The 13,359-nt window shown below is 43.8% G+C and overlaps 1 protein-coding gene across 1 annotated transcript in view; it reads left to right on the top strand.

The window, feature by feature from the left end:
• The window catches only part of STYXL2 (serine/threonine/tyrosine interacting like 2), a 42,846-nt gene that overhangs the window by 22,695 nt on the left and 6,792 nt on the right, over window positions 1-13,359 (top strand). The window contains exons 3-5 of the mRNA XM_017867613.1: window positions 4,158-4,252; window positions 8,245-8,476; window positions 10,168-10,385. Of these exons, the coding sequence (XP_017723102.1) occupies window positions 4,158-4,252; window positions 8,245-8,476; window positions 10,168-10,385 (545 nt within the window). The remainder of the gene's footprint in view (window positions 1-4,157; window positions 4,253-8,244; window positions 8,477-10,167; window positions 10,386-13,359) is intronic.

Here is a 13,359-nt window from a genome sequence, read left to right as displayed (position 1 = left end):
GCATAAACAGAATTAAAAACAAAAATCACATGATCATCTCAATAGATGCAGAAAAGGCATTTAACAAAATTCAGCATTGCTTTATGCTTAAAACCCTCAGCAAAATTGGCATAGAGGGGACATACCTTAAGGTAATAAAAGTCATCTATGACAAACCCACAACCAACATTATACTAAGCAAGGAAAAGTTGAAAGCATCCCCCCCTGAGAACTGGAACAAGACAAAGATGCCCACTTTCACCTCTTCTATTCAACATAGTACTGGAAGTCCCAGTCAGAGCAATCAGACAAAAGAAAGAAATAAGGGAATGCAAATCTGTAAAGAAGAAGTCAAACTGTCACTGTTCACTGATTATATGGTCATATACCTAGAAAAACCTAAAGATTCATCCAAAAAGCTCCTACATCTGATAAATGAATTCGGTAAAGTTTCAGGATACAAAATCAATGTACACAAATCAGTAGCACTGCTATACGCCAACAGTGAACAAGCTGAGAATCAAATCAAGAACTCAACCGTTTTTTAAATAGCTGGAAAAAAAAATGCTTAGGAAGATGCCTTACCAAGAAGGTGAAAGACCTCTACAAGTAAAGTTACAAAACACTGTTGAAAGAAATCATACATGACACAAACCAATGGAAACACATCCCATGCGCATGGATGGGTAGAATCAATATTGTGAAAAATGAGCATACTGCCAAAACCAATCTACAAATTCAGTGAAATTCCCATCAAAATACCATCATCATTCTTCACAGAACTGGAAAAAGAAATTCTAAAATTAATATGGAACCAAAAAAGAGCCTACATAGCCAGAGCAAAACTAAGCAAAAAGAACAAATCTGGAGGTATCACATTACCTGACTTCAAACTATATTATAAGACTATAGTCACCAAAACAGCATGGTACTGGTATAAAAATAGGCACATAGACCAATGGAACAGAATAGAGAACCCAGAAATAAAGTCAAATACTTACAGCCAACTGACCTTCAACACAGCAAATAAAAACATAAAGTGGGGAAAGGACACCATATTCAACAAATGGTGCTGGGACAGTTGGCAAGCCACATGTAGAAGAATGAAACTGGATCCTCATCTCTCACCTTATACAAAATTTAACTCAAGATGGATCAAAGACTTAAATCTAAGACTTGAAACCATAAAAATTCTAGAAGATTACATCAGAAAAACCCTTCTAGGCATTGGCTTAGGCAAAGACTTCATGATCAATAACCCAAAAGCAAATGCAACAAAAACAAAGATAAATAAATGGGACTTAATTAAACTAAAAAGCTTCTGCACAGCAAAAGAAATAATCAGCAGAGTCAACAGACAACCCACAGAGTGGGAGAAAATCTTTGCAAACCATGCATCCAACAAAGGGCTAATATCCAGATTTTACAAGGAACTCAAACAAATCAACAAGGAAAAAAAAAAAAACAAATAATTCCGTCAAAAAGTGGGTTAAGGACATGAATAGACAATTCTCAAAAGAAGATACACTGTAGTTAACAACAAACATATTTAAAAATGCTCAACATCACTAATTATCGGGGAAATGCAAATCAAACCACAACGTGATACTACCTGACTCCTGCAAGAATGGCCATAATTTAAAAATCAAAAGATAGTAGATGTTGGCATGGATGTGGTATAAAGGAACACTTTACACTGCTTTTGGGAATGTCAACTAGTACAACCACTATTGAAAACAGTAGGGAGGTTCCTTAAGAACTAAAGTAGATCTACCATTTGGTAGCAATCCCACTCCTGACTATCTACCCAGAGGAAAAGAAGTCATTATGTGAAAAAGACTTGCATGCGTATGTTTATAGCAGCACAATTCGCAATTGTGAAAACATGGAACCAGCCCAAATGCCCATAGATTGACAAGTGGATAAAGAACATGTGGTTCATATATATACACACACATACACACACATACATACATACACATATACATACATATATACACACACACACACACACACATATATATGCTATGGAATAATACTCAGGCAAAAAATGATCTAAAATAATGACATTTGCAGCAACCTGGATAGAATTGGAGACCATTATTGTAAGTGAAGTAACTCAGGAATGGAAAACCAAATATTGTATGTTTTCACTTATAAGTAGGGACTAAGGCATGAGGAGGCAAAGGCATAAGAATGATACAAAGGACTTTGGGGACTTGGGGGGAAGGATGGGAGGGGGTGAGGGATAGAAAATTACACATTGGATGCAGTGTACACTGCTCTGGTGATCGGTGCACGAAACTCTCAGAAATCACCACTAAAGAGCATGTCCATGTAACCAGACACCACCTGTTCCCCAAAAACCTATTGAAATATAAAAAAAATGAGTTGATTAGCAGAACAATTATTTTGTAGTAACCATCCACAAATTGTTGTCTAACTTCAGGAGAATGCTGTGCCCAGTGTCAGCCAGGCCATGGAGAAGGAAATAACCTTGCCAGGAGAAAGGAGTAGCCTGTGAATCTACTCAGGATATGGCCAGACCTGCCCATGCAGCCTCTAGTGAACAAAGCTCACCCTTAATCCACTCCCATTCCCCAGTCATGCATATTTGAAAATGCATTTTTGGTCACAGGAGTACTTGGTGCTCGAATAGGAATAAGCCGGAACAACTGCTATCAGAAAACTCTCAGATACTATGAATGACGATGCCACATCATGCTGTCCTTGAGGTGGCATAGGCAGTTCTGGCCATGTCCTGGGTAGAGTTCCAGGCTACTTCTTTCCCCTGGCAAGAGCATTGGCCTTGCTGACACTGAGTACACCATTCTCCCTAGGGTGGACTCGTGCTGTGGATGCACGAGAGAATTGTTCTGCTAATCAGTTCAACTTAATTCAATCTCAACTTGTCTCAGCTCAAGTCAGCTTTGTCCAGCTCATCTGGATTCTGCTCAACTCAACTTTACTCAGCGTAATTCATCCATGCATCTAGGCTTCCAATAAGCATTTCTTAGCTGTCAAAGTCTGCATTGAGTCTGGGAATCCAGCTGGGGTTGCTTCCACCAACCAATCCACCTCCCTGTTCTAATCTAAATGGTATCTGTGTATTGTGTAGAGAATACTGGACCTACAGCAGGACTCCCCTATGTTCTCAACTTAGCTCTGCCATTTACTTACTGCCTTGGACAATTTTCTTAATCTTTCTGAGCCACAGTTTTCTCATCTGTAATGCAGGAATAAAAATAATACATTTGTGGAGGATTTGTCAGAATTAAATTCATAGAAGGCACTCACAAATGGTATCCATTAAATCCTCCCTCTCTAGGCCTAAAGGAAAGACTAAGCAGACAAAAGAAAATGACCCAAAGCTCATCTGAACACCTGGAAAACAGGACAACTCGCTAGAAAGGTGTTTACTAGTGAACTACGAGGTGGTCCCATCCCCACCACCATAGTGCAGTCCCAAGTCTTGTCTCTGCTCTAGACTCTCCACGTTCCTAAAGGTCTCTTTTGACAACTGCACTGAATTATTTTTGGGAAATTGCCTTGACATTTACCCAAGTTACTTTCTTTGCATCCCTGGGCTCAGCCTGACTCTTGATTTCATGTGCTCAGAATCAGTACCTGTGCATTTGAGTTCATCTTTGGCATTTCACTTGGTGCTATGCCAGTCCTTCATCATTAGCCCATTCCCTTACAAACTGGGAGAAGGAATGGAGAACAGAGGGAACAGAAAGAGTGGCGGCAACCTATTCAGTCCAGCAGTCCAGCAGAAGACTGGCAGAGGCACAATTAAGGACATCCTATAGATTGATAGCAGAGGAAAAGGAGACAAAATTTTTTAAATGAGCAGCAGGACATCCAAGAAAGTGAAACCACATCAGGGTGGGTTACTCCAAGCACAGACATACACTCTTGCCTCCCCAACATAGACCACCATGTCATTAAACATCACACAGCATCAGTGCCAACTGTGATCTGAAAACAGGTGGGCATCTGAGTCACAGGATGCCCAGTGTTCTGTATTCTTGGGTCCTTAAACTTAGGAAGGCTTTGCCTTGATCATTCGTTGTTTCCTACTTGTTGCTAAAATCAGAACCAGGTTTCTCATCTAAAAGAATACCTTTAATTCAGATGCTGCAGGCTTATCTCACATGAATATCCTCTTCCCTTAGGTGTTCGATGGTCTCAGATGCAGAAACAGAAAGCATTTTCATGGAACCCATTCACCTCTCCTCAGCCATTGCAGCCAAACAGATCATCAATGAAGGTAATGCAATCAAAAGCTGGGTGGAAGCAAAGTCCAGTGGTCATCTGGAGACCCTTAGAGGGGGACCATTGGAAGAGGTCAATGTGCCTCTCAGGTGCTGCCCATCACGTTAGGAAGAGCAGATCTGCAGAAGGTAGTTCTGCCAACTCCACCTCCTCAACTTTGATAGGAAGGAAGTGGAAATAATTATGCATCAGTGTGAACAGGGACAACCAGAGAGTCAGCACCAATCTGTTCCTAGGGCCTCCTGCTCAATTTTTGGTTATGTCAGGGGTCCTGAGGTGGCTTATGGCAGAGGCACAGACCTGAGAGCCCAAGAAATGGCCAGAAGCATCCAGAGGGTTCTCTTCCAAGGAAGCCCAGACTTAGACCTGCACTTCTACCAGTGCTTAAAGATGCTTCAAACTGAAGGGTGCATGGGAAGGAGGGAAAGGCTTGGGTGGGGAGCACCCAATATTAAATATGTTAATATTTACACAGTAAAATTTTGAAGCAGACAACATATTATTATATTTCATTCAAAGGTACTTATCTAGATTAGATGAATTTTTTTCTAATCAATTTCAGGTAAATAATCTTTTGCAAATTCTTTCTTCCCCTTTCTTCTCCCTTCTCCCTGGGTAGCCTCACAACTCTGGTGAGATGGGGTGGAGTGGGATAAGGTGCACACTGATGAAGCAAGGCCCAGCTGGCCTTTGGACTTAATCTTGCAACCACCGCTGGTGGCCACAATCCTTTCCTTGGTCTTTCATTATGAGAATCACCTGCTACTCTTTGTCCATTCTTACTCTGGTCCTTTCTTTGTCCCCTGACCCATTTGGGTCTCCACCAGGATCTCTAAGGACATCTGGACCTCTTGCACACTTCACATAGAACCAGAAATTTGACTTGCTGTTGCTGACTGTTCTGGGCATTCTAGGAGGCCCCATCTTCTCAAAGACCCATCTGCTTGAGGGGATTTTGTTTTTCTTTTTCTTCCATACCTAGGGTCTCTGTTATCTTGCTCCAAGATATCTTATCCCAAGATATCTTGCTCCAAGATATCTTATCCCAAGATATCTTGCTCCAAGATATCTTATCCCAAGATATCTTGCTCCAAGATATCTTATCCCAAGATATCTTGCTCCAAGATATCTTATCCCAAGATATCTTGCTCCAAGATATCTTATCCCAAGATATCTTGCTCCAAGATATCTTATCCCAAGATATCTTGCTCCAAGATATCTTATCCCAAGATATCTTGCTCCAAGATATCTTATCCCAAGATATCTTGCTCCAAGATATCTTATCCCAAGATATCTTGCTCCAAGATATCTTATCCCAAGATATCTTGCTCCAAGATATCTTATCCCAAGTATCTTGCTCCAACATATCTTGTCCCCAAACCCAGGCAGTGTCTTCACCCTGATCCAGTTCTCTCTGAATTGCTACCAGCACCACCGTAGCTCTGGAAAGTCTTTTCTTCGTCTTTTGTGGTTGGAAGTTTCCCTAACTTTCCATTCTGCATCATCTCTGCTTTGTGCTTCATTCTATGGATCATTTTCCAGGCTTTGGTTCTTAATAAGTAAAAGTCCAGCTTTAGGAATTGTGGGGAGAAAAAAAAATAAAAAACTTTTTCTCTCTTTGAAAGCTTCACTTTCAAGTCTATAGAATGCTATAGACATTCAGTCTAGTTTGAAACCAAAAGATGTGCAATGCCTTTTTTTATCCTGGCTCTTTATTCTTCCCTTCTCTGGGGGCATCAAATCTAAGTTTCATTAGCCTTAGTGGCTGAAGGGCTGTAGGGGGAGAAAAAACAATATATTAGAGAGAAACGAAAATGTATCAGGTGATATTTCAAAACACCGCCATGCTCACTAGTGATCACAGGGGTAAAAACGTGTGTTGAAAACCTTCCGTTTTCATGAAAGTCTGCATATGCCACACATCCAAGAGTGTAGGGGAGAAATGTGTGGGCTTTACTTTCTGCTGAAGAAATGTCAGGTAATAGAAAGAAATTGATGCAGGGAGGGAGGCAAACTCTACAGAGGCTGAAGTGTGAACCAGAGACCTAGGGAAAACAGGAGTTGCCATCAGGGGTGAAGGGCTGGGACATTGGTTTTTAAATTGAAAAGAAAAGAAATGGAAACAACACCTGCTAGATAAATAGCCGAGGAAGACAATACTGTGTATTTTAATGAGGTGTCAGGAGTCCCATTTTTTATATGTAGTAAGGGAAAGACATCTAAGTAGACAAGGGAAGGAGAGGGGGCTGCATTTGCTATGAAAGACCCCAGGAGAGCCAGGGGAGAAAACTGCATAGTGGAGAAAATAGGAACACTTCATCTATTTTTAAACAAAATAGAGCTCTGGGATTGCAGGAGTTTTCTTCTTTCTGCGTTTGAAATGAAGATCAGAGAACGTTTAGAGCTGAGCCCTGATGTAGGGACGTGGGGGCCCCTCAGGGGGGTTAGAGGAGGGAAGAGAGGAGGGAAATGAAATCCTGAGCCCCAGGCAGAACCCAAGGCTCCCAGGATTTGCAATCCATGAGCAACAAGCCCTGCTTACAGACTCCTGGGAGGAGCAGATTCCATGAGGGGCTGGACCAAGTCTACCTTCCAAATGTGGCTGGACTCTCTCTGCAGCCCCCACCCAGAGACTGCCCATTAGGGAAAGAGATGGTGCCAGCAAGAGGCTATGGGGAACACAGAGGACACATCTTTCCAGCTTCTTTTCTCTCTCTCTCTCTCTATTCAGTATTTTTGGCTACCATATGAGAGGAACGATTTTGTTCTTTCTTATTTTTGTCTAACTTAAAGAAAGAAAACATCTTACATTTCCCCAAATTCGATAAACTGTGAGCAAATATATTATTAGAAGAAGATAAAGATTCACCCCAGATGTGAGTGAATTGGGATTTGAGTTCATTTGGAGTTTGAACTTTTCGGACCTGTTGTCAGAAAGGCCCTGAGTCACGTTTTGAGATTAGAATGAGAGCTCATGTCGGATCTTTGCTACCTATCTGTGGGCTGGGAGGCTGAGGATCATAGGTCCTTACATTCTAGTAGGGGGAAGGAGACAAAACAAGAAATAAATCAGTAAATTAGATGTCTATTAGAAGGTAATATTGCATAAATCACTGCTGAAAGTTTTACTTTTCCCAGGGTTATTTGCAATCCATATGTAAAAGAGTCAAACTAACAGAGTGAATTATACTATGAATGAATGCCATTCACTCATTTGGTAAACACTCCTACCCTTTTGTTTTTTTCTTTTTGGAGACAGAGTTGTTTGTTCTTTTTGACCAGGCTGGAATGCAATGGCACGCTCTCAGCTCACTGCAACCTCCACTTCCCAGGTTCAAGTGATTCTCCTGCCTCAGCCTCCCAAGTAGCTGGGATTATAGGTGCTCACGACCACGCTTGGCTAATTTTGTATTTTTTGTAGAGACAGTGTTTCACCATGTTGGCCAGGTTAGTCTTGAACTCCTGACCTCAGGTCATCCGCCCACCTTGGCCTCCCAAAGTACTGGGGTTACAGACGTGAGCCACTGCGCCTGGCCAGTAAATACTTCTGAGCATCCACTTTGTACTGGGCACTGTTATTAAGTATGAATAACTTATTCATACTTAATGAATTATTAAGTTATTAAGTTATGAATTATTAAGTATGAATAAAAGTTATTAAGTATGAATCAAAGTACACCTAGTACTTAAGGAACTTGGTCTAAAAAATTATCGACCAGCTTCTGAGAAGCATGGGAGGGAGTAAAAGAAATTGGATCCCCTTTACCCACATCTATACAGTCCTCTTGCTGACCCTGATTACAAGTGTCTGGGCCACTGCAGCAGGTGCCCTGGGCCCAATTAAAATCCTTCCTGGGAGATCCTGCTGGCATTCAGTTCATGGCCAAAATCTTGGCAGCAAACTGGCCAAGAGCATGTTCCCCCCAGGAACAAGGAAGGCCATGATATTCCTGACTCTCTGATGAGAATGCTGCCTGTCTTCTCTAGAACTCAAGCCACGGGGGGTCAGAGCAGACGCAGAGTGTCCAGGCATGCTGGAGTCTGCTGAACAGCTGCTGGTGGAGGACCTGTACAACCGCGTCAGGGAGAAGATGGACGACACCAGCCTCTATAATACGCCCTGCGTCCTAGACCTACAGCGGGCCCTGGTTCAGGATCGCCAAGAGGCTCCCTGGAATGAGGTGGATGAGGTCTGGCCCAGTGTCTTCATAGCTGAGAAGTGAGTCTGACTGCTCTTCATGACCCTTTGTCCTACCCCCTGGTTAGTGCCTGAGACAGACGAAACTCCCCCAACTTTCACCAATGGCACCCATAGGTCCATCCAGCACAATGAGGCTGCCTAGCCACTTACCCTGCCCCAGTCCAGAGAAAGGCCCCTTCATTCACCTGCATTCAGAGGTCTCCAGGCAAGATGCCACCATGACTGCTTATCCTTTGCCCTCTTGCCAGGACTCTCTTGTCCCTCAAGAAGGCCTTCTCTGGGCCTCCTTTCCTGCCACAGAGTCTTGCCAACTTCACCATCTCATGACATCTGTAGCTACCACAGAACCGGACACTAGGAGCCATTGACAATAATATTGACATGCATATGTAATTACCAACGTAGGAAAATGTTCACAATACAGTAAGAAAGAATTAGATTACAAGAGAAGACATGTAAGTAAGTGTGCTGCTAATTGAGCAATAGATGTGTGTGTATGTGCGTGCATGTTTTTGTATAGACAACAGAAGGAAATGTGAGAAAATGATAACAATGTTTCTCTCTAGGAGATGTTTTTACAAGTGGTTTTATTTTCTCTTTAGATTTCCTTTGACTTGTACAGGTTTCCTAAAGTAGACATTGTTTTTATAATCCCAAAACTATTATTTTCTAAAAGTTTATCAGGGGCTTCCAGAACAAAAACAACTCACTCACATCCTATTTCTTTAGATGCCAGTGCATAATTGCTACCACTAGGTTAATTAGTGAAACAAATATTTTGCCGATTCATCAAATACTTAATGAGATGTTTTCCCAATGTAATTATCTGGATATCCAGAAGCAAAGGAGGAAGTTTGGCCTCAGGGGAGGGAATAGGGAAAACAGCATTGGACAGTGGGTCTCATCTTCACCAAGGAGTCATCGGTTGCCTAGAACTTGATCCTCAGCGCTGGGCACCAAGTCCTACATGATCTTTAAATAGATCTTCAGATCCAGGAGCATTCATCTCATGGTCACTAAGAACCCAGCCATCGCCAGGTATCCTTAGCTAAAAGCTTTTGGTCCTTCTTGGACAACCTGTCCTCAGGGCCTCTTCAAACGAAGCTGCACTTATACAGCTACAGCAAAAAGAGCTCTGAACTAGAAATCTAAAACACTAATTCTTGTTGTCTTTTACTCCCTTCACAATCTTGGAAAGTTGTAAGAGCTCTCAGATTGAGTTTTATAATCTTCAAATGGGAATAAAACTAGCGTCCCTGTCTACTTCTTAAATTTGTTATTAGGATAACATGAACTAATGCATGTGAAAGGATTTTGAAAGTTACAAGCATGCCACATCAATGTAGAATACACTTAATTTTATTATTTGTGCCTGCCACTTTTGTGCCTTGATGAATGTCTATTCCCAAGGCATGGGGTTTTAAACTACAAGTCTCTGGATCATTCAAATGTTTCCTTTCACGTCACTTTGTTGGCCTCTTCATCTCGTCCTTCCTTGCCTAACTCCCTGTCTTTTCTCCCTTTTGCTGAGGCCAAGTCATCGACTCTTTCTATAATGGTATTTGCAGTGATCCCCAGACAACCAGGGCAGAAAAGGAGGTACTTGCCCAGCTGCGGCCCCAGACCGGCTGAGGCAGGCTCGCCATGGCAGTGGTGACACACCTTTCTAGTTCCGACTCTGGCAAACAGGTCCCTGCCTCTTCCCCCAGGAGTGTGGCTGTGAACAAGGGGAGGCTGAAGAGGCTGGGAATCACCCACATTCTGAATGCTGCACATGGCACTGGCGTTTACACTGGCCCCGAATTCTACACTGGCCTGGAGATCCAGTACCTGGGTGTGGAGGTGGATGACTTTCCTGAGGTGGACATTTCCCAGCATTTCCGGAAGGCGGCTGAGTTCCTCGATGAGGCGCTGCTCACTTACAGAGGTGAGAGGGGTCTGCCTGCTCCAGGCTGCTGGAATTCCACAGGGGGAAGAGCAACGTGGGGAATGTTAAGAAAACCTGATTAGTTGGCGTGTCTGGAGGGTATCTGTCTTAAGAACGCCTTTTTCTCTAAGAAAAGGAGAAAAGACAGGATAATCATTTATCCAGTAAGTAATTACTGAGTGCCTAGCATGTACCAAGTACCATTCTAGGCACTGTGGTGAAAGATACAGGCTTCCAGCCTTTGACTCTTATACTGTAAAAGGGGACAGAAAATGAAAAAAAGAGAGAAAAATGTCAGATGGTGATAAGCGTGAGGCAGAGACTAGCTAGGACAATGTGCTAGAACAACCGACTAGCTCCTTGGAGAGCATGGTGGAGGAGGCCTTCTGACAATGGGACATTTAAGCCAAGTGACAAAGAGCTAGCCATGGGAAAACTGGAAGAAGAGCATTCCTGCAGAAGAGAACTAGTAGTGCAAAGATCCAAAGGTGGAAAGCTTGGTGTGTTCAGGAATCAAAGGCCAGTGTGGATGAGCATGGTGGATGAAGATTGGAGTGGCAGGGGCCCCCCATCAAACAGGAAGCTAAAAGCCAGGGTAAGAAATTGGAGCAGCACCTTGATCTGATTTATGTTTTAGAAAACTCCCTCCCTCCACCTTGGAGAACAGACCCAGTTGGAAAAGTAGAGAGTAGTGCTTTATATGCTTTAATAGAGAGGGGCTGCTATTGCTATATCCAAGTGAAAGGCAACATGAGACTAGTCTGCAGAGGTCACAGACCTCAGGGAGGAGGAGTAGAGCCCATGCAATGGGGCCGACAGCCTGACTGGGAAGAGTTCAGAATTTGGTGTCCAGAAACCTGGGTTTGAGTCCAGGATTTGCTACACTGTATATACAACGTGACCTTGGGCCATTTCCTTTAGCCCTGGGAACTGCAGTTTCCTTACATAGAGAACAAAGACAAAAATATCAAATCCTAAAGTTGCTGTGAGGAATAACGTTTTAAAAATGCATATGAAGTAACTCCCTTGGGACAACACTTGGCACAATAAATGCTTTAAAAATTATAGCCATTGCTATAGTAATACTGTTAATAATTTCCTGGAAAGGGCATTTCCTGTCACCACCAATGGCCAGGTTAGGTAACTTCTAATGGAAAATACAAGCACACATATTTTCTTTTTTTATTATTTTTACTTTTCATTTTTAGAGACAGGATGCAGCTCTGTTGCCCAGGCTGTTGGAGTGCTCACTATAGCCCTGACCTCCTGGGCTCAAGCTATCCTCCCACCTTGGCCTCCCAAAGTGCTGAGATTACAGGCGTGAGCCACCATGCCTGGCCAAATACACATATTTGATATATGTGTTTGTGTGTGTGTGTGTAAATTATATATAGAGAGAGAGCGAGGTGTGTATGTGTATGTATACACACATATACACATATACATATATACACATATATACATACACACATATAAACAGTTTTCAGTTTTCTCCTCTTTTCAATGCTTAAAAACTCCTTTTTTTTTTTTTTTTTTTTTGAGGCGGAGTCTCACTCTTGTCGCCCGGTCTGGAGTGCAATGGTGCCATCTACGGCTCACTGCAACCTCTGTCTCCTGGGTTCAAGCGAGTCTTCTGCCTTAGCATCCCGAGTAGCTGGGATTACAGACGCCCGCTACCACGCCCAGCTAATTTTTGTATTTGTAGTAGAGACGGGATTTCGCCATGTTGGCCAGAGTGGTCTCGAACTCCCAACCTCAGGTGATCCGCCCGCCTCGGCCTCCAAAAGTGCTGGGATTACAATGAGCCACCGCGTCCGGCCAAAACAACTCGTTCTTTTTAAAATGTAGGACATTTGACCAATGTGGGATTGAAAGGGTCTGTCGGTCGTCGGCGGCCTAGGGAGTGTGTCCCACCTTGCTCGCTGGCCCTGGCGCGCACCGGCCGACCTCGAGGCGGAGCGGGGACGCGCGCGGTAGCTCCAGCATGTGGACACGGCCACAAGCCGGCGGTCCCCAGCAGTATCCCAGGGCGGGTGAGACAGATCCCAGAATGTGGAACGCATCCCAGAAGCGATAGCCAGCGATGGGGATGGAGGGAGGAAGAACGCGCCCAAACGTGGAGGCGGAGTCAGTGCCAGGAGCCTCGCGGGCTCCGCAGGAAGTTTCCTGTCGCTGGTGCAACCCAGGCGCGGCCTTCCCCTGCAGCATACCCAAGGCGGGCTGGGTCATGCTGGCCAGGAGCCAGCTTGTCAGCTACACCCGGCCTGAGAGCCTAGGTCTGAGCGCGGGGTGTCCAGATCCCTTGCAGGGGCCAGTGTGCCCTGCAGGCATCTCCTCCCTATTCAGCCTCACTCTCCCTGCCAGGCAGCGAAAGGCCCTTATTGTTGCTGTGCTTGTTGCTTTTGTGGGTCGTTCCTACTCCACCGGAGAGAGGTCTTGGCATCCCTATAATTACTCCCTGAGCCTTAGGTCCTGTGGTTTCCTCTACTCTAGGATGCTTGGGAGTCAGTTCTCCAGAACAGCGAAAGAAACACCTGGCGCCGGCTTTTTACGTGATAATCACAAAGAGCCTATAAGGGGGTGTTGTTATTTACATTGTACACGCTGGGAAGTTGAGATCCATGGAAGATTAACTGCTGACTTTGTATGGTGCACGGTGTAATAATCAAGATTCTCTTGGTTGCTAGTGGGTGGAAACCATCTCAAACTCCCTTACAAGTAGCAAAGGCATTAATTCTGAAGATGCAGGAAAGAAGCCAAAGACAGGAGCCTGGCACGCGGGGCAGGCCTGGAACAAGGACTGGACAATCTCAGGACTCGTGGTTTCCCTCTTCTTTCTCTCTCTACTTCAGACAGCAAATGGCTGTCCACAGGCCTGACATCAAACTAGCTAATTTCCTGCCTCAGTCCCATTTCCAAATTTCCTGGAGAATTTGTCAGATACTGATCCTTTTGTGTACCCCGAGTTCCATCA

This window comes from Rhinopithecus bieti, unplaced genomic scaffold (assembly GCF_001698545.2).
Source record: "Rhinopithecus bieti isolate Rb0 unplaced genomic scaffold, ASM169854v2 scaffold_3763, whole genome shotgun sequence".
NCBI classification, from domain to species: Eukaryota; Metazoa; Chordata; class Mammalia; order Primates; family Cercopithecidae; genus Rhinopithecus; species Rhinopithecus bieti.
This window is presented reverse-complemented; position numbering and strand designations above follow the sequence as displayed.